This window comes from Oncorhynchus mykiss, chromosome 6 (genome assembly GCF_057628025.1).
Source record: "Oncorhynchus mykiss isolate SJ-2025 chromosome 6, ASM5762802v1, whole genome shotgun sequence".
NCBI lineage: Eukaryota > Metazoa > Chordata > Actinopteri > Salmoniformes > Salmonidae > Oncorhynchus > Oncorhynchus mykiss.
Window position 1 is genome coordinate 28,221,539 of NC_143027.1, and position 22,229 is coordinate 28,243,767.

At 42.4% G+C, this 22,229-nt stretch overlaps 2 protein-coding genes across 4 annotated transcripts in view; both read right to left on the bottom strand.

Annotated features, from left to right (window-relative positions):
• On the bottom strand, positions 1-16,007 carry LOC110525658 (rab11 family-interacting protein 1). 3 transcript variants are annotated; one of them, XM_021605984.3, is made up of 6 exons: positions 15,059-16,007; positions 8,539-8,978; positions 7,486-8,437; positions 2,844-5,804; positions 2,230-2,335; positions 1-2,142 (listed from the first exon to the last, which is right to left on the bottom strand). In XM_021605984.3, the coding sequence occupies exons 1-6, from the start codon at positions 15,406-15,408 to the stop codon at positions 1,936-1,938; spliced, it is 5,016 nt and encodes a 1,671-aa protein (XP_021461659.3). In that variant the 5' UTR covers positions 15,409-16,007; the 3' UTR covers positions 1-1,935. The 3 variants fall into 3 exon arrangements, with proteins under 3 accessions (XP_021461659.3, XP_021461661.3, XP_090093607.1); XM_021605986.3 differs by lacking the exon at positions 2,844-5,804; XM_090237481.1 differs by lacking the exons at positions 7,486-8,437; positions 8,539-8,978; positions 15,059-16,007 and adding an exon at positions 6,536-6,677.
• A 455-nt stretch (positions 16,008-16,462) lies between these two features.
• The window catches only part of LOC110525659 (adhesion G protein-coupled receptor A2), a 56,287-nt gene continuing 50,520 nt past the window's right edge, over positions 16,463-22,229 (bottom strand). Inside the window, exons 18-19 of the mRNA XM_021605987.3 lie at positions 21,808-21,897; positions 16,463-21,643 (exon numbers count right to left, since the gene is read on the bottom strand). Coding sequence (XP_021461662.3) covers positions 20,224-21,643; positions 21,808-21,897 — 1,510 coding nt within the window. The 3' untranslated portion in view covers positions 16,463-20,223. The remainder of the gene's footprint in view (positions 21,644-21,807; positions 21,898-22,229) is intronic.

Below are 22,229 nucleotides of genomic sequence, written 5' to 3' on the forward strand. Positions count from 1 at the left end.
TTAAGATTTATTATACTTTATTTCAATTGGAACGATCAAAGTGTATACAATACTCTGAATTTAAAAGCAGTATAAACAAAAAGCTCTTAAGGAATCCAGACTTACAGTAATCACAAAAAGTAAATTCTTAGGTATAAAACCCTTGAAGGCACAATCATAGACATGTGAATATTTCACAAGATTTCTTATTGCTATGACATGACACGAAGGCATAGTTGCAGAAGATGCATTGAGTAGATTACATTGAGACTTACACAAGTTGTAAGGCCATTGTCAGTGTCAAAACCTACTGCTTATTAAGCACTTCAAAGTACCAAAGGCATTAAATCTAACATGGACAAGGTTCATTTTGAAACATTCATAATGCTTAAAAATGGAAATTTCAACTTCATATTCCTCATCTGTAGCAGCTCCCCAACATCAACATATGTGAAAATGGCACGTTTCTATGTTTTGTAGTAAAGATGGAGGAAGGTGGTTTCCAATGACATCATTGTGCACCAATTATTTGGCATTGCCTACTAACTGTTTGATGTAATTGGAAACACTTAGCTCTCATTTTTACTACAAAACATAGAAACACGATTTTCACATACTGTTTGTTGATGTTGGGGTTGTGCTGGAAATGAATATGAAGTTGTACATTTTTTCAATTTCCATTTAAAACGTAATTATATTGGAAGCTCTTACTCAAACTCTTAGTTACTCTTGCATAAATATTTGACATGGTGTGTGCACTTATATTTGCATAAATATTTTACAATAGAAAGAAAAGACTGCACAGTGGGTACATCAGTGATTCAACAGCAGTAGATAAAAATAAATACATTTAAAAAGTGAATATCAGGTCTCTCCTTGCTCATGAACATGATCAGTTCTTTCCACCTTGAGGGATTCGAACCAGTGACATTTTGGTTACTGGCCAAACACTCTTAACCAATAGGCCACACTTATCCATGACTTCAAAATGTAACAAGGGGACGGTAGGATAAACAACTAAAGTAATAAGGTAACGAATGCAAGAAACGGAAGTAAGGAATGTTGACTGATGAGTGTTTCCAATCAAAGGTTCAATAATGCGTCAACGAACTACACTAAGACCATTGTTTATCCGACATTTTCCTACCACACAACATGGACTTTCTGATTAAGGTTGATGTACTTGTACCTAGCCCCACAATAATTATCCATTTTATTTGGTATTAGATTAACTCCTGTGATTACACCAAGTAGTATAGCAGCAGCACCAAGGCAAGTCATGATAATGTAAAGAAAAGAATGACAAACATAACCCTAGAAAACAATGAAAGAAGATAAAGTTAAGAATGCAACAAAATAAAACACTAGCATCTTATTATTGAAACGCTGTGTTAAGGCTTTGGGATGAGCAGATATCAAAGTATCACTAGCTAATTAAAGTCCACTGAATTGTAGGCACCATGGAGTCACTGTGCAAAGGCCTGGACAGATACATTTCATCAGTGACATGGACATCAACATACCGAGGGCACCCAGTTCTATTCTGCCTGAAGAGGAGACCGATTTAAAAAGTTGATTAAAAAAGTACCAACCCAATGACGAGAAATGTGCGCATACGGTAAATTAGTATAAAAAGGAATTCCAGTAGCAGAGCAAAAGAGCAAAGAGCAAAAGCTGGTCAAATAATAGTAGCCTGGAATGATTCATTAATTAGTTATAGAAAAAAAGCATTCCAGCATGCATCCCGGTTTCTGAAAGAAACCTGGAAATTGAATCTCAGCCTGACTCCTCATGGAGACAAAAGTGCATATGAGCAAAGGAAACAAGACCTTCATAGAGATTGCTTGATCCAACACAGTGACAGCAATATAAAACCACACAAACTAAACGGAATATTGGAGTAGAAGCCTAAATCTTTCCCTCCATCCTACAGTTCCCTGGCCCACTCCTCACACCTTACAGGGCCTTCTTGGGAGAGTTGAGGCCTTGCAGGATGCTGGGCTTCTCCTCAATGACACGCACCAGCAGGTTGTCTATGTACTCCTCCAACTCAACGATCTTGAAGTCTTTCTTGGAGAGCTCCGTCTGCTGCTTCACCACCAGGGTAATCAGCTCCTCCTGGGTCAGCTGGGTGTATGGCCCACTCTCCACCTTACCTGGTGCCTGAGGATGATGGAGCAAACAGAGTCACAGGTATTAGCGTTCTATCACTGCTTTCAAAAGGTAAATAGACATATGAACATGTAGTACCTTCATATTTCCCAGTGAGCTGTCATAGGTCTTCATGTCTCTCACCACTGGGGTGTTGATGAGAGCATGGCTCTCCATGGAGCTCATGGGCTTCACTGGGTGAGGCCTGGAAAGACAAGATTAAAGAAAACACTAAGAGGGTGGAGCATAACAATTGTTCACGGAAGTCAAGAGATTAGTTGGAAATGGAATGAACAGAGGTCTATTTCAGTTAGACTCCAGTTACAGAAACCAGGGAAAATGACAAAAACTGTCCCAATGTGCCATCATGAATCAGTATAGGTGCACTGACAACCAAGACTTTTCCCAAGATAAAAATTATAAAAAAAAAAAAAAAGAGAACTCAATAGCATATCCCATGCTCACACCAAAACCAAAAATACAAAACACAATTCCCTTTGATCCAACGTACCCAGCTATCCAGCAATTTGTTGGACATTTGACACGTAAAATCTCTCCAAATACACAATTGTTAGACTAGACTTGAGGCTTATTGCCCATTACACAGACTTAAGTTGATTGATTGAACAGAAGAAAATCCCCCATGCCGTGAAATGCATACAATCATTGAAGGGCTAAGGGCTGGTTATGACCTCAGAGGGGTTCAGGCTCACCTGAGTGGTGTTAAGTCTGGCCGATCTCCATTGCTACTCAGAACAGTGAGTGGCTGCACCTCAGAGGTTGAGACCCAGGCCCGTAGCAGGGTCTTACCCTCAGCCCCTGCCTGGGGTTTGGGTTCACCTACTGACTGGGGAGGCTCAGGAGAAGTCAGGTCAGAAGACATACGGGAGAAGGTAAAAGGGTCTGCTGTCCACTTTTCTTTCCTGGCTTGGGTTTCTACCTTTTCTCTACTATAGAGATTTCTCTGTCTAGTATTTTTGGCTTGCGGCTCAAGTTTGACAGATCCTGTAGTGGCTAACCTGATTGTCTCGTTTTCTCTGGGTGAAGGGTCTTGTTTAAGCAGCTCACCCTTTCCCATGGCTCCTTTATTGCTCAAATTAGCTGGAGGCTGAGGTGCTGCTCGTTTATTTTTCCTTTGAGAAAATAACCTTTGAAAAGCAGGACTGGGCCCTTCTGGTTTTTCTTCCTCTGGATGTTTTTCTGAGTCACTGTCATTACAACTGGAGAACAGATCGGTTGGGTTGTTTGGCACAAAAAGCTTAACCAAATCGTCAGTTGTCAATCTCTGTTCAAGCTTGTCGTATTTCTGTGGTCCTACAGAGAACAAGTCATCGCCACTGTGGCTCTGCTCTGGTTGGGCCCATGGGTCTTTAGGTAGGATCTCAGCAATGGGGAAAGGGTCATCAAACGTCTCTTTCATAATGAGTTCCAGTTGTTTTTTGTGAATGTCGCCTTCTACAGAGTCAGTAGCTTTAGCCATCGTTGGACTACTTTCCATGATGTCCGGGGTTGAGACTGCCCTCATCTCGGATCTGTTCTCCTGCTGTACAGTGGCATGCTCTGCTGATGTTAGCTCAGGATCTGCTTGCTCTTTGCGGACTAAACTTTGTCTGGGTTTGGCTGAGGGGAACTCTTTGGGAGTGTTTGGTAGTCCTTTAGGTTCATCTGTAGAACTTGACACCAAAACTTGTGGTGTAGGTCTATTAGGCTTTTCTAGTCGGAGAACAGATTTGCCATCATTGGCTGACAAAATAGATGTGTTAAGCACCTTCCTTGCATCTTCCTGAGGTTTCACATTTCTGCTCTGAGCCATAGGATTTGTAGAGACTAAGACTTTGGAGACGAAGGTGTTGTGTCTTTCAACAGATGGATTATTCTGTGCAGTGCTCTGGCTTTGCTTTTTGTTTGAGTCGGCCTCTAGTCTACGGGGTTTGGGAGGGGGGATAAGCGCTGGTGAACTGTTGGGCCCCACTCTCCTCCAAGATGAAGATTGAACTTCCTGAACTTGTGTCTGTTGCTGGTTAAGGCGTTCTGCTGCCCTCTCTTGCAAGTAGGAATATTTGTCAGTAAGTGGAGGTGCTGGGGGGTCGAAGTCTGCGCGTTCCTTTTTCCTTTGTGAAAATCCCCTTTGAAAAGTAGGACTGGGCTCTTCTGGTTTTTCCTCTGGATGCTTTTCTGAGTCACTGTCATTACAGCTGGAGGACGGATCTGTTGAATTGTTTGGCGTAAAATGTTTATCCAAGTCATCAGTTCTCATTCCCAGTTCTTCAAGCTTGTCCTCTTTCTGTGGTCCTCCAGAGAACAGGTCATCTCCACTGTGGCTCTGCTCTGGTTGAGCCCATGGGTATTTAGGCAGGACCTCCGCAATGGGAAAAGGGTCAGGTTCAGAAAATGTCTCTTTCATGAAGCGTTCCAGTTGTTTTTTGTTATTGTCGCTTTCTACAGAGTCAGGTGAGGGTTGCTTTTCACTGTTAGCAGTTACCTCAGTGTTCTTTGCCATGACTGGACTACTCACTCTCATGTCTATGGAGGCTGCCCTCATTTCTGATCTGTTCTTCTGCTGTACATTGGTAGTAGACTCTGCTGCTTTTGGCTCAGGATCCAATTGTCTCACTGGCTCTTTGCTGGTTAACCTTTGTCTGGGTTTGGTTGCGGGAATCTCTTTTAGAGCGTTTGGCAGTCCTTTACGTTCATCAGTACAACTTGACACCAAAACTTCTGTTAATGTAAGTCTAGTAGGCTTTTCTATTGGGAGAACTGAATGGCCTTCACTGGCTAAAGCAACTGATGTTTTAGGCACCTTCCTTGCATCCTCCCAAGGTTTCACTGAGGGTACGTTGCTGCTTTGAGCCATAGGAATGGTAGAGCCCAAGACTTTGGAGACGAAGGCGTTGTGTCTTTCAACAGATGGATTAGCCTGTGCAGTGTTCTGGCCTTGCTTTTTGTTTGAGTTCATCACTAGTCTAGGGGGGGCTGCAGCTCCAGGTTTGGGAGGGGGGATGAGCGCTGGCAAACTGTTGGGCCCCACTCTCCTCCAAGATGAAGATTGAACTTCCTGAACTTGTGTCTGTTGCTGGTTAAAGCGTTCTGCTGCCCTCTCCTTCAAGTACAAATATTTGTCATTGTGTGGAGGTGCTGGGGAGTCGAGGCCTGGGCCATCAACACTCATCTCTTCGCCAATGAGCTGAGATGTGTATTCCTGCTGTCTCTGATTCACTTCTGCAATGATATGGTCCCATTGAGTCTGTCCTTGTACTCCATGCCTCTTCTGTGGGAACAGGCGATCATAGTCAGGAAGAGGTAGAGGAGGTCTTTTGGCCTCAACCTCCTTAATTGACACAAGAGAGCCACAATTAGCAGACACACTTCTGGAGCCTTGATTGGGATTTCCATGCAGTTCCATTGGGCTGGGGGGCAGAGGAGCTTGCCGCTTCCTCTCAGATCCGATAGGGGAAGATCCTATGGCAGTCAGGTTCTCAGTGCTGCTGCAGGGGGACTCAGAGGTGCTCCTCCGTGTCTTAGGTGGAGCCAGGGAGGAGTGAAGGTTGGAGAACATATCAGGAGACTCAGAAGGGACGCTAGAGAGAGGGGATTCGGTGCAGGACAGGGAGGGAGATTGTTGCCTATGGGAGTCTGAGTTGGGGGTTTCAGGCTGCTTCAGAGACTCCACCAATCTGCCAAGGAGTGAAAACAATGCTTGGAGGTCAGTGTCTGACCGTCACAATATACCAGAGTTATGAGCATGCCCAGCACAGCTGAAATAGTCAACACACCTCTCATGAGTTAGCCTAATCTTTGTGTGGTGTTTCATTCCATCAAGATCTTATCTTCACATGTGATGATGCACCCCAAATGCTTCCAAGAAAAGAATGTCAGAAAAATGTGTGCTCTTTCCAGGCTGTCTCTGTTCTTTGTTCCTCATTTGGAGCCCTACTGATGATAATTGTGTATACCCAGAGCCTTTTCTGTCTGATATTTCAAATGTTCGTATTCATTTGTTTCAAAATTAAAGAACAATCCAGTTATGACAAAAATATCCTATCCTGTCTGAAAGTGCGAAAGTGAACAGGGACCCGCTCAAACATTCTGACGTTCTTTTCTTGAAAGGAGAAGGTTACGTCATCACAACTGGTAAGGTCTTGATGGAATTAAAACATAATTTGGAAATATTGGAATGCCCACAATTGCCTTTCTTTTAAAAAAACACTTAAAAAGGTAGTTATAAAAAACATAGTACATTTACTTTAGGATGGACCATTTAATAATTATTGTAAAAAGCTCAAAAACATAGGCTAGTAAACAAATCCAGATTTAGAATGTCTGAATTTCAAATAAGAGTAGGCTATAGTGAAACTAAGTATTTTCTCCTTTAAAGGAATTGGGCTATATTGAGTGGACAACTCACCATTAGGAAAGAATGGTTCAAATAAATCCAGAAAACAGAAATAGATGAGTGGAAAAACAAAGCCTTGTTTTCCCCAGCAGACATTTTCAGTGTAGTTAGTCACCCTGTGCGAGCGCACGTCATCACTTCCAACCTGTTCTGCACCATACCACCCCGTTTCAGACACACACACAGGTTCCACACTACAGACCAATCAGCACACCGGCCAAACAGGTCCATCACGCGTCAAATGGAATTCCTTAAGGCTTTTAAGAGCCTTAAGACAATCAAGAGGAACAAAGAGATGAAACTAATTGCAGCCAGCATAGATTGGAGACATGGTCTGGTGTACAGATTAGTTCATCCTAATCCAAACCACCATTTGATCACTAAAGTCACCAGACAACCAATTGCAACTGAGATAATAATAAACTACTAACTTCAGTTGTATATCATATCAAGCGAGGAAAACACCACCACAGCTGTCCAATCTGGACAATATACAGTAATTTCCATGAAAAAAAAATATTTTAAGAGAGTTATAAGAATGCAGTAGTTCAGTAGTGACAGTTTGGAAAATGGGTGATAAAGGCTACCAAGGCAGTCATTGTGATCACTTGCATGTGCTGGCTCTGAGGTCAAAAATTCCACCACTAAATATTTCAAAATAACATGAAAACTACAGAGACAGAAAAAGGTTATTGGTTAGTGTTACCAGATCAGTAGTGAAATACATTGTGTATATAGTAGCTCCACTTACCATTGTGTTCTGTCAGAACATCAGGTAGGCCTACATTACATTAGTAGGCTGACATCAAAACTCACAGCATATAGAAGGCCAAATCCTAACTTGAGATCTGCACTATTAAAATCATGCATTGGTGGGAGATTTGAGCAATGTTTGGACATACCTATTCAGATCTCAAGTTAGAAAAGAGCTGTAAGTGCATGAGAACAAGACTGACACCTACCTGGGCTTGACTGCAGACACCTTGGCAGTGCGGGTGGAGTTGAAGACTGCAGCGCTCGGGGTGTTGGTGCCGCAAACACCCTTCTGGTGGTCCACCGGGCTTTCCTCAAATGGGATTGGAGGGTCTGGACTGAGGAGAATATCCTTGAATGGGTTGGCAGCATGGCGAGGGGCAGGAACAGGGACCTCCAAATCTCTGGTGCTGTGACTGGGAGATGGGTTGGGCCTCACCTCATTGGCGACACTCTGCTGCAGCTCTTCCTTCTTCTCCTCCTTCTTCCTGATCATACCAAACAGAGAGGACAGCCTCTCAGTCACAGAGGCCTCCTCCTGTTGTTGTTTCTGCTCCTCTGCCTTCTTGGCCTCCTCCTGCTGCCTCTGCTCCTCCCCCAGCCTCTGAAGCTCACCCGCCTTCAGCCGCCTTCTTTCTTCCGCTAGCCGCTTCCGGTCCTCTTCCTCTTCCTGCTGCTTCTTCCTCCTTGCCTCATCCTCCTGGAACCTTCTCTCCTGCTCCTCCTGTTTCTTGCGTTCCTCCTCCTGCAGTACCTTGAGCTGCACTCTTTGTTTCTCCTCATTATGTCTCTTCTCCTCAGCCTGCCTCTTCTCTACCTCTTCCTGAAGGCGCCTTTGCTCTAGCAGAGCCCTATCCCTATCTGCAGACTCCTTTCTGTAGCTGTTGACAGGGGCGCCCTTGAGGGAGTCTACAGCGGCGTCAGATGGTTGCCTGTGGCTTCGTACATCCTCCACTGAGCCCTGACCAGAGCTGTTAAGGCTGAGGGTGGACCCAGACATGGGTTCTACCTCCTCTGCATACACATGATTGCCGTTGATGCACGTGCTGTTCGGGTCTTCTTTCTGCTTGGATCTGCCCAGAAGAGAAAAAGGTCCTGTAGACACTTTGCTGTCATTGCTGCCTGTGCGCTTGTGGCCCAGGAACTTGAACTTCTTTTTAACTGTAGATAGAAAGAGGTTACTGCATATGCCAATTATCATTACTCAAATATGAAAAGGTCAGCAGATAGTCAAAATGTTTAACTGAATAGAAGGAGCTCACCATCAGGAGAATCCACATTGAGGCCAGAAGAGCGACTGCCACCGAGGGATGCGTTCTTCTCAGGAAGAGTGCCCAGTGTGGACATGGACTGGGAGACATTGCGCTGCAGGTTGGATTTAGGGGCAAAGAGGGACTTGAGCTTGGATTTTTTCTTTGCCCCAGGGGACTCTGGGCACACTGAGTGGGAGTCAGCCTCTCCCTCACTGTCAGTGACTACCTGGCTGAAAGAGGGCACTATTGCAGAGGCCGAGTCAGAGAAGCTGTCCTTTTTTTTCCCACGCACTTTGTCCTTGAGCTTTCCGATGCGGGAGCGTGGTTTGTCTTGCATGGAAAGGTCAAACATGCTGGCTGTTAAGTTGTTTCTCATGAACTGGATGTCCATCATCACTTCCCCTCTGACCTTGTCCTCCTTCCCATTCTTATCCAGCAGTTTGTACCAACTGAAAATGAGAGACAGTCAGAGAAAGAACAAGATTAGATCCTCCTGTTCAATTAATTAAAACTACTGAAGGTCAAATTTGACCGGAATTGTTTATTACACAACCAATGACATTTGAACTAGCCTAGCCCCTAGGTAAAACCTTTTCAACAACATCACGATTTGCCAGGAAATCAGATGTACAGAAACTGTGGTCAAACATGACCTGATAACAATTGAGGAACTATAAAAGGACAGACCTATGACATTTCTAACAGTTTGAGGTCAGGACCTAGAATAGATCCAGCTCCTCTAGTGTTGACGTAAATAGGCTGTAAACGAATTGCAGTTCAACTAAGTGTCCTTTGCTTTGTGTATACATGTCTCTTAAGTGAAGACCAGACACATACATGCCATTGACTGGCATGCACCCTGTTCCAGCAACCACTGGGCCAAACAGATAAAGTAGACAATTACTCCTTTGTTCTGCCTCTGCCCTCATCTCCTCCCTGTTGAGCACATTGTTTTTGCCTACTCAGAACAAGGGAAAAGGCAGAAGTGTTTGAGAGCCTTTCCATAACCATGACAAAACAAGCTATTAGTATGCCCTGTCACACTGAGTCTCTCTGTGATTACAGAGACTGCACTGAACAAAAGCACTGCTAGATTTGTTGGTAAATTAGTAGACAGGTAACGCAAAGTATAGCTTCACAGACTGTCCCCCAGGTGAGTTCTTACCTTTCCAAGACCAGAGAAACACATCCAATCCATCCTGGAGCAAGTTTAGTGCAAGTCTCTTGCAATAGGCTTTTAATTTGTTTAGCATATTCAGTGACTTGCAGTACGCCCCTAGTCTTTTTGCATATTTAATTAAGTTATCATATAAATGGAAGTAAACATTTTCCCTGATGACATCATCCATCCATCCATAAGCAGGAAAAGGTTCAAGGAAAACAAAAAGACAGCAGCTGGTCACATTAGCCTATGTGCCTACATTTAGGATGCATTCAGCTGAAGTTCTCTGTATTCTGCTGGGCAGTGATCAAATCAATTTGGTCACAAGCGCCAAATGCAACAGTTTTAGACCTTAGTGTGAAATGCTTACTTACAAGCCCTTAACTCGATTTCTTGAACTGCATTGTTGGTTAAGAAAATATTTACTAAATAAACTAAAGTAAAAAGAAAATCTAGTCAAAAAGAATACATTTTTATTTATTTAACCAAGAAAATCCCATTGAGACCCAAAATCTTTTTTTCAAGGGAGACCTGGCCAAGACAGCAGCAACAATTGCTGCAATAGATAATTAAAACATACATGATCCAGCCTAAAAAAAAAAAAGCATTTACACTCCTCTGTAACAGAGTCTCCCTTCAATATTTTAAATTAATTCTGTGGCACTAACATATCTAGATGAAGCATGGAACATAAATTATTCCATGCGTCTGGGGCACAAGAAGAGAAGGCAGTCTTGCCTAATACTGTGAATGTATAACTAGGCTATATACAGAGGGTACCGGTACCAAGTCAATGTGCGGGGGTACAGGATAGTTGGTAATTTGTAGTGACCATGCACAGCTAAACAAAGAGTAGCTGTTATTTAAAATCAGACATTCTATGTGGTTCATGTAAAAGATCAGTGCAACATTACCCTGTTACTGGTGTACTAAAACAAAACATGACCAGACATGATCCTGCAGGAAAAGTCAGGAAACATGCATGGGAGAAAACCTAGCCCACCTTCCATAAAGCTCAGCAGAGCACTACAGGACTCCTAAACTGTAGGCTAATGAAAGCTGTGCTAAAACTTCTCCAAGCATTACTAATCTTCTTCCCAAAATGGGCCATGCCAAGTAAAACAGCAACTACCAACTTCTGTTTATGTAGTACTAGTTGGACTGAACACATCAGTGATGGGATGTTATGAGTTTAAAAGGAACAATGAGTTGACAAGGTACATGTGATAGCGTTTACAGAGAAATAGAAAACCCTGGCCCTAATAGAGGAGTGGTGGTCTGTCCTGTTGGACCGGTTCTCTCTGAGAAAGTGGTAGAGGCACATACTTCTCTGAATTATAATGATTAACATGTCACATCCATCTAATGATTAGGGTTGGGCAGTATCCAGATTGATACCGTCATACTGTCCTTCTCTCATCCTGTGATTTACGGTATTACAGGGTTAGTACACAAGGGGGCGCCAAATAACTCAAAAATGCCCATTGGGCATCTATTACCAGAATAGTAATAAAATTAGCACAAGTAAATCGCGCATTTCCAATAAGGCTGGTAGCTAAATATGCTAACAAATGCAAACACAAAAAGCAAAGACATGCAATCCAGCTCATCAAATTACACACATTCAGTACCAGTCAAAAGTTGACACAGGCTTTGTCTTTATTTTTACTATTTTCTACATTGTAGAATAATAGTGAAGACATCAAAACTACAAACTAACACATGGAATCATGTAAACAAAAAAAGTGTTTAATAAATTAAAATAGATTTTATATTTGAGATTCTTCAAAGTAGCCACTCTTTGCATTGATGACAGTTTGAACATTCTTGGCATTCTCTCAACCAGCTTCACCTGGAATGCTTTTCCAACAGTCTTGAAGGAGTTCCCACATATGCTGAGCACTTGTTAGCTGCTTTTCCTTCACCCTGCGGTCCAACTGATCCCAAACCATCTCAATTGGGTTGAGGTCAGGTGATTGTGGAGGCCAGGTCATCTGATGCAGCACTCCATCACTCTCCTTCTTGGTCAAATAGCCCTTACACAGCCTGGAGGTGTGATTGATCATTGTCCTGTTGAAAAACAAATGATAGTCCCACTAAGCGCAAACCAGATGGGCAGAATGCTGTGAAGCATTTATTTGGGCTGCAATTTCTGAGGCTGGTAACTCTAATGAACTTATCCTCTGCAGCAGAGGTAACTCTGGGTCGTCCTTTCCTGTGGCGGTCCTTATGAGAGCCAGTTTCATCATAGCGCTTGATGGTTTTTACGACTGCACTTGAAGAAACTTTCAAAGTTCTTGACATTTTCTAGATTTACTTTAAGACATGGTCAGTCATTATGTACTGTCGTTTATCTTTGCCTATTGGAGCGGTTCTTGCCATAATATGGACTTGGTCTTTAACCAAATAGGGCTATTTTCTGTATACCACCCCTACCTTGGTCACAACGGATTGGCTCAAAACACATTAAGGGAAGACATTCTACAAATTAACTTTGAACAAACCTGTTAATTGAGATGCATTCCAGGTGACTTCCTCGTGAAGCTGGTTGAGAAGTTTGTAAAGTGTGCAAAGCTGCCATCAAGGCACTTACTACATGATTCCATATGTTATTTCATAGTTCAGTCTTCACTATTATTCTACAATGTAGAAAACAGTAAAAAATAAAAACCCTTGAATGAGTAGGCATGTCCAAACTTTTAACTGGTACTGTACATACAGTACCAGCTACCGAATATCATTGTTGGTGAGTTACAAGCGAATGTGAACGAGAGACATCGTGCAAATAAACAAAATTGATAGATGCTTGTCTGAAGAAAGAACAGTATTGGCTCTGGAGCAGCATGTTTATACCCTGTGTGGAGTCTGGAGTCACTAGGGCAATGGGCCTGCCTGCTCTGAGTAGAGGGGGGAGGAACAAACAGGCCAATGGAGAGTCACCTTAACTCATCCACTTAGATTAGTAACAAGTTAAACTTAAGCGTTGCATTAAATGCTGAATTCTGCATCCCCCCCCAAAAAATGCATAAGAAATATATCTTACTGCGTTTTGCAAACGCAGACCTAAAAATACTTCTCAGTGTCATGTCTGTTCATCATCAGACTAATATTCTCAGGTGAGAATTCACAGGCATTCTATCAGCAGACAGCGCTCAGACTGATTTGTAACTACTTTTCTCGGTGTAGCCGCATACTTCTCTCTGGTAAAATGTGAGAAAAACTAAGCAAGACATTAGGAAATGTAGCTGGCTACATTCTTTCTATGATAAACCTTAGAAATATGATGGCCATGCATAGTATTTGCCAAAATACCTTTGTTTCTTTGTAAACTCATTTACTTGTGAGGCTGACACTTTTTTTTGCATTGCTCTTTGTCGTCATCTGATTAAGATGAAGCCATTTTCTGCCAAATGTGTTGCACCAATGTATTTTCTGTGAAGGAAAACTTGACTTTCAATATAAAAAAGCGACCCGTCTACAGAGCTGGATTCACCTGGTCCCGCTTTCTCCTGATGTGCCATTTACAAACATGTGACTGGCTCAAATGTTTAGGGAACTGTGGCAAGCTTCAAAATGTTAAATAACGTGACAGGTCAAATGAAGACGTATTCCTAACATATTACACAAGTTAACTGCAAGTATTTACTTAAAAAGTAACTACAAATATGAAAATGTATTGAAAAACTGCAAAGAAAGTGTCAATAGTATTGACAGTTTTGAAAAACATCCCGTGGCTATTTCCAAATACCTCAGTATACTTCCCAAGACTACTAATGACTAACATGACAGACTAAACAGTATGGATTTGTTAATTGACAGAAGATCGGTTGTGTGCCTTTGAGAGAAATATAGAAAACATTAAAGAGTAAACTTCGAGTTATGCACACATAATTACATAGGCCCATTTCATGATGAATTTGGTGTTGATAAATAGCCTAATTATATTTTACACATCTCATGAACATGAAACAGGCCTACAGCTAAGCCAATTTCCAATGTGGATAAGGACACACCAAACATAGGCCAATACTGTTGTCAGTAGTGCCTCCACATTTTTGTATATCCAAGTTGGAACTTGCTCTTTCAACTAATAGGCCTAAGAACAGTGATGGCGCATGTTCAGAGCCATACCCAGAACATGGTGTGTTATTTGGTGTCAGATCATTTAAATATTCTGCTACATTGTGAGAGAGGACAAAGAGCTCCCATGCAGGAGATCCTAATACCTTACTTCAACATCAAACCCTGACCTATCAGCATTTTTCTTTTTCCCTTTATTTAACGAGGCAAGTCAGTTAAGAACAAATTCTTATTTTCAATGACGGCCTAGTGGGTTAACAGTGGGTTAACTGCCTGTTCAGGGGCAGAACGACAGATTTGTACCTTGTCAGCTCGGGGATTTGAACTTGCAACCTTGCGGTTACTAGTCCAACACTCTACCCTGCCGCCACAGCATTACACTAAAGTAGGTCAGTAATATAACACCATACATTGCTAGGGGAAACAAACAGCAACATCCAATACCCTTTTTGTGTTGGAGAGAAGGAGCAAGAAAAGGCAAGTGAGAAGGAAAGTAAAGACTAGTAGAGAGAACTTTGTCATCAAAAGCTATACAAACCGATTTAGTAAAATCTAGATAAGGTTCCAGATATGAGTGTATAATAAGTAAGTGAATTAGGTCATGGAAGTACTGTACAAATGCTGCCTGTGTGGCAGCCTAAACAGAGAACATTTTACACAGGAGGATACAACCATATGACTAGTAGTCACTCACTGCCCTCAACAACAGCAATTGACAAATAGCCTACAATTCAAAAGCCAGCCAGCAGTCTTAAATATTAAAATCAGTGTCCTTCGGTCTAGAAAACAGTGGCTGTTAAATTAACACTATTACATAAGGCAAGGGTGTGTACATTTTTCTGGAATTATTCATGGTTTACCATGTTTTGTTATGAAGTTCGTTACACCCATTATGATGGGCCTATCCCATCATTGTTGTGAATGTCATCCATGGATCCCAGCTCAACAACATGTCAGTGTGATGGTGTGATTAACCCTCTGCTTTAAATAACCTTGTAGGAACATGGGGAATGTCAGGAATGTAGACACTGGTCAATATTCCTCTTAATGAGATATGGCCCGACCATAAGCATTACCTGATCCAGCTGTGAATGCCAGAGATACAGTAGGCTTCACAGTTAACACTAATGAGCTGGAATTTCCCAACTACTAACAATTAGGCTGGGTTCGGATATCAACTCAAGTAGACTATTCAGTCTTGACTCAACATAATCAGATTGCTTTCCCACCAGCTCCATGACTCCACACACTCAGATCTTTTTGCTTCAATCAACATTAGTTACTTACTCGGTCTTTTTGCGGGCGCTGTTATCGTGTAGATCAAGTAGGTTGATCACAGCTCGTCCCAGGAGCTTGTCCAGTCCCACCAGAGCTCTGTGCATTACTATGATGTACAGTGTGCAGCGTTCAGCATTGCCATGGTGGAACAGTGGCAGGTCAAACGTTGCCTCTTCCTTCCATACCGGTGCGACACATTTTTCGGCAACCGAGGTAGAAAACTTGTCTTTGGCCACCTGCATGATGGCATAGGCATCGTTGGTTCCATTCTTTCCTTTGATCCTCAAATTCCTGGCTTGGAACACGGTCACCTGTACGCTTGTGGGATACCACTGCTGACTTTGGTCAGCCAAAGACATTTTCAAAGCTTTAAGCTTTTACAAAAATACTAGTTTGGCAGGGTTTAAGATATCACAACGACTTTGTTCTCACTTCAAGAGACAGACTCGGTAGCTCGTCGTCCTCTATAATGTCGACTCTAGCTGATTATGTCGTAACACTTGACACGCCTCCCCAGTTCACTGTACAACACCGTCCACGTACGTAGGCCACACCGTGACTATGCCAAGGATAGTCTGAGTAATGTAGCCGACCTTATATAGCTATCAGGGTCAATTAATGCAACGCATGTGTTTGTCCTTACTAACCTAACGTTACTGGGTATCTAGCTACTATAACTAGTTAAAGATTAAATGTCGCCAAGAACTTGCTAACGTACCCCCCAAAATAAACTCAGACGTTTCGCAAGGACCATCGTATAATATTTTATTCTACAATCAAATTATACTCTGCTATGTCATAGAAAGGTAAAATACTAATACAACGGCTATCCACTGACTGCAATACTTGCTTTTCACAGCATCTCTCTTCTTGTTTTGACTTGTTTCATTGTTGAACAATAAACTTCCTCAACAACCATTCTTACCGCCCATACTCTCCCACAACCTATCTGATTGGTAAGGATTTGCGTCAATAAATGAAAGACCTACCGTGATTGGACAGTTGTGCTGGTGCCATTGTAACGTGAATTACGCAGTATTTTAATCGACACTAGGCACAGGTCTAGGATCAGTTTACAATCCCTGAATCCCAGGACGATGGTGACCTTCCTACACCCTCAGGCTTCCTGAATTTCTGTCGTTTGCTCTGTTTCTTGGTAAACTAAACGGAACAAATTGTCATAAAAAAAAAAATTGTGACAAAGGTTTCAGCTTTGTTGAACAGACAGGGAGGGTAAAGAAGTCACAAATTATACCAGAACGATATTAACGGAGGCCTCAGAGACAGCTGATACTCAGACAGTCTGCAGACAGCAATAACTGAGTTTGTCTCAGACTTCTTCATTCGCATTCATCTCATGCTCATATCAGAGAAGCATAATTGCACCATCAGTATGAGAACAATGACAAGATACAAAGTTGTATTTTTTTTAATTTTGCATGAGTTTTTTCTATAAGGCACAGTCTGAATTTCTTGAACAATATATTATTGAATTAAAAACAGTTATTTGTCACAATCATTTCATTCTGATGTCACTGTGACAAATTAAAATATAAATATACATACAACATTTTGAAATCTCCCTTTTTCAATTTGAGATGAAAGTGGACACAAAACTTGGAAATCATTTTGGGACCTATCACCAATGTGATGAATGTTAGTAAATGGATGAAATGTAAATCTGGGTAACCATGAGTGAAAAGATGACACATTTTATCATTGTGTTCTTGCACATTTTGACATTTAATACCTAATGTCAATAAGTGGAATAAGAAGGGTGTTTTTTTCCAGTGACAACGTGTTGTAGAAGGTAAACTCATGAATATCAGACACAGGTTATATAAACATGTTGTGACCGGCCACTACCGCAGGTTTAGCAGTTTGACATCCCCTCAACAATTAAATGCAATACATGTATTCACGTATATGATACCACTGCTTTGTACTTATCACAAATCTGAGCTTTGTGAGTTTGAGTTATTAACATTAACCCAAAGGGAGATTTCAGGACCTAGAATAAGGATACAATCTATGAAATGCATCCAATTTGCTAAACACTGATGTTGAGGTAAGCTCTGCTATTCTACAAAATTCTTTGGCATAATAATTTCCCTGAACACATTGGAGTTGTTTAGAGGAGTTTATCTAAGATGCACTGAGTTGTTGCATTCTTACACACTCTGAAAGAATACTCAAGATCAAAATAGCATAATATGATTTTACACAATATTGGATGATAAAGTGTGTGAAGAAACATGAGGCAATTATGTAGATAACATGAATCAGTTCTGTCATCATTTATTTTGCCTTTACTCTGAGCTTTGTACATTGATAGAAAGAAATAGTGTAGAAGTAGTTGATTTTTACTGTAACAAGCTTCTAAGCCATTCGTTTATGAGGTAAATGTGTGTGTGTGTGTATGTGTGGGGAGCGTGGGGGGGGGGGGGGGGGTCAGTAAGCACTTACTGTATCTTGATTAATGTGTTAGAAACCAGAGCCATTTACCACATAATTTAACAAGCGTTAACATAGTCTCCTGATGCAGATGACAAACTGAACATGGTTTTACTGATGCATCCCTTTGACTTGTCAGCGCATGAACAATGATGTTTGAAATCCTGGAGGGGGCAGTGTTTAGATAAGTGTAAATCCAGAGATTTGAAACTCCGAGGGTGTGAGAGCGTGCGCTCAGTTCGATTGAACATTTGGTACACTGTGTAACCATTTGTACCGAATGACACATTTCCCCAAATTGTTCTTCAACGTTCTTGAACAGACTTTGAGGTACGTTTTCTCCATTTGGTGGGGTGTGGCTTGAAGCAGTGAGTGACATATTTAAAGGGTAGCGGCCATGCTGACAGCGTTCCACAGCCCACAACCCAATCCCTCCCTGTTTTTGAACTGGTCATTCAGAACAGCACTGTTTCCGTTTAATTGAATGTTACAGTACGTTTTTTATCCCGAACTGAACATAGGCCAGTAAGGGAAAACGGAAAAAGGAAGAAGGATGGGGCAGTTCATATGAAAAATAACCAGGAACATTTCCGAGTACATGCCAGGGTCAAAGAAACGTCACTCTTAGTTCATTTTATCCAAACACCGATACTTGTCCAACCTGTTCATGAAGGGGAGAAGTTCCCTCTCAGTGCTGATGCGTATTTGAATCCGAGTTTTAGTAAAAACATATTATTTTACAAACTGCATTCTCTCATCCTAGATTAAGGATCTCACACACAAACACATATTCACGGAAGCACACGCACACACACACACACACACACACACACACACACACACACACACACACACACACACACACACACACACACACACACAATAATACAAGTCAACATAATAAGAGCAAAAGGATTCTTCACAGAGGCAATGCATAGCCGTACTGTACAAATGGACAATCTCAGATTCCATTTCATGCTATAGTTGATATGCACAGAATAAGAATACAACTGCAAATTGCCCCTTTAAGGTATCCAAAATGAACATCTTATGTCAATTTTAGACTTAGCTTGTAAAACTTCCTGTGAATAAATGAGTATTTTAGGTACACAAAAGACAGGCCTTGAATTCCTGGCAAACCCAATAAACAGTTCATAAGTGACAGAGATGAAAGTACACATCCCATACCATCACTGTGATGGAAGCAAAAGTCAGAAGCAACACAACCCCATGATCTATCTCCAACCCCATGATCTATCTCCAACCCCATGATCTATCTCCAACCCCAGGATCTATCTCCAACCCCATGATCTATCTCCTTTACACATTTAAAATAAAAACCACATTATGAGCTGAATCCCAATTTGAGATCCACAAGTGCAACTTGAAGTTCTTTGCAATTATTTACATGAAATGTACGAAAGTCTCACCCAGTGCTCTGAGAACGGAAATTATAGGTGATCTGGAGGTTTTTGGATTACGTTAACTGAATGTTTCAATAAGACTTTTAGCAACACAACTAGCTTATTTTGAGTCAACTTTATTGAACTCCAAGCACAGACAGGACACATGGAAATTAATTTCCTTAGGAATTAATCATGCAAAAACATGTATTTTTTATTGTGATGCATCAGTGAGATTCAAACCTATAATCTTACGTTCTCTATTCATGGAATTAGTCCACTGCGCCACCCAGATGGAGCTAGCATGCCATGTTTTTTTACGAGTACAAAGCTTTTAATTTTAGTCTATTCAAATGGACCCCATTTTACAGGGAAAGAAGCACTCGGTTATGGCCAATTAGTGGGCAAGGCCAACACACCTGAACACACTTAACAAGATAAAGGATAGAAAGAGTTTCATTGATGCGGATGAATGGAAATATATGTTTTTAAATAACATTCTTAAAACTTCTTCTGAACGTTACTATAGTTTTGTTGTGTTTTTTTATGGAAAGTTAACTTAATGTTCTCGGAACAATTTGAGAACATGACTTTAATTAGAACCTTGAAGAAGCTTGTAGAAAACGTTATTCTATGGTAATGACATTCCCAGAGAACAACGTTGTTTCTTAACGTTCTTGGAACAATTTGAGAACATGACCTTAAATATAACCATGACACTATTTAGATTTTCTATCTTTATCTTTAACTCTGTATTGTTGGAAAAGGACCTGTAAGTAAGCATTTCATTGTTAGTCTACACCTGTTGTTTACGAAGCATGTGACAAATACATTTAGATTTAATTATGTTTTATTCGAAACCTGTAGGAAACATTATGCTCAAGTACTGAAATTCCCACAGAAGAACGTTGTTTCTTAAAGTTCTCTGAACTATTTGACAACATTCCAAATGTCAAACCAATTGGAGAATGTTTCTAGAACATTACCAACATTTTTATTAAATGTAACCATGTTTGAACGTTTTTTTGGTCAAGCTCCTTGAATGTGCTGAGAATGTTCCAAAGACAAGCAACTCTCCTGCACCATTTGCAGAAAGTTGTGGGAAGGTTTTATACAAAAAAAACATAGGACAACCATGCTCTCACCAAGCTCTATAAGAAACATATGGTTCTCAGAACGTTATATGCTAGCTGGGGAGTTACACACATGGATCTCAGATCAGGATTGGTCTCTATAGGTGTAGGACACTACAACAACAGCAGTCATATCAAATATTGCCAGGGTCCACTGTGGACATTTGCTGGGAGAGAGTGAGTGTCACACTGTAGTTTCACTCTTCCACATACTTTTCATGCCCACAGAGCTCTGGGAATGGTCTGTACAACTTGTGTCCAATTCCAGCTCTATCACAGAGCTCTTGATGATGCCGTTAGGGGCAGCCCCTGGCACAGTGGTAGTGATACTGTTCAGAGGGTAGGAGCAGCGCTTAGCTTCCCGCTCTGCAGCCACTGCCAGTTTCAGATTGTCTCGGCTGGCGCTGCACCTATTACCTTGCATGGCCACCCTGCTGGCCACAGAGGGGAGCAGAGGGAAGGGCTTACGGCTGCCGCTGCTGCCCCCGTCGCTACCCTCTGAGGGGCTGGTGGTCACTGTCCCCCCCACTCTCCTACCGTTACCGTTGGTTAGCGGGCTGGCTGGGCTTTCAGAGTGGCTGTGATGGAGACTGCCATTCTCACTAGTAGCCTGTTTGTGGGCTGGATGGGCAGTGTTGTGCTGCTCTATACCTGTAGGTCCCAGTGCTCCCATACTGCCCCCTCCCCCACCAGTCCTCATGGCTTTGAGACGGTAGTGACCTCTGCCTTCACCTCGGTGGTGATACTGACTGCTCCCTTGTTTAGTTCTGCCACTGACCTTCCTCCTCTGAGGCTGGACAGGGGCTACAGAGCCTAGTGTGGGCAGCAGGTTGTTAGCTTGCTTGTTGTTATTGTCTGTACTGGTGCTGGTGTTGATGCCTGCTGGGGCACGAGTGGCATTGTTGGTATTTTCTTGTGCCACCTGCAGCAGGTTGGTAAGTTTGCAGGGCCCAGGGCCCACACTGCTGATCCCACTGGGGGTGGAGGAGGACCTGGCTGATGAGGTGTTGTGGGGATCTCCTGGAGGATGGCAGCCAATGAAGATCTGGGATCCCTGTTCAGAGGTGGTCTGCACCCCACTCACAGTGGTGCAGGTGTGTGTGTAGACTGGTATGGGCTGGGAGAGCCGATTTCCTGGACAACACCTTAGCCAGGAGGCCTGCACGTCCAGGCGTCGGAAGCAGTGGTGGACCACCAGGAAAACCCCCAACACGGTGGCAGCTACTCCATAGAGACAGCTGAACAATAGGCTGCTGCGCCCTGTCAGCCACATGGCCATGGCTCCACAGCTCCACAGGGCCAGGAACAGGAAGTGGGTGGCTACCAGCACCAGGAACTGCACCTTCAGGGTGTACTGGTCCTCTGGGGTCAACGCAGCATGTATGGTCCCCACCACAGAGTCTGTGGACAGGAGGCTGGTGCTGCCACCCAGGGCTGGCTGGCTCTCAGGCACAGGGGAGGACAGGGAGAATCTTGGGCACTCTTTGGACACCCGGTGCCTCAGGCGAAACACAGTGCACAGGAAATAGATCCAGGTCACCAATACCGCCAAGCCTGCGGGGACAAAGAAGGCCCCCAAACTGGGCCGCCACACCAACCAGCAGCTGGAATATGCAATAAAAAAGTCGGTAAGGTCACAGCAAAACAAGGACACCTCTATGTATTCAAAATCTCATAAAAATGTCAACTTTTGCTCTTGAATAAGCACTAAACCAAAATATACTGTGTGAAGGGCCAATGGGTCAATAGTAAAATGTGAAGCACTCACTAAGGGTTGTTGTCCCCATAGTTGTTGACGTTGACAGCTGCTGTGATGCCACATACGATGAGAGGAACACCACCAGCTATTAGATAGAACCTATATTCAGGAAAAACACCAATTAGAAGGATCAAATCAATTTGTATGAAAAAGGAAGTAACAGTGAATAACAGTGGACTTATTTAGGAGTGAAGTATCACGTGAGAGATACAAGTCTATAATATTGGAAATATTGGTTTCTGTGTATTCTATATGATATTTAGGGTCTTTGTTCCTTTGTTTTTTCTTTCAGCAAACATACACTTCACACAGCTGTAGTGATCCCTAGGCTAGTTGTCTGTGATCTCCTGAGCTGAACTGAGCTGTTAGTTGGGCAGCTAGCTGATACAGTGTAACAGTGGGCAGTAGGCTGCAGCAGGGTTGTGATTTAT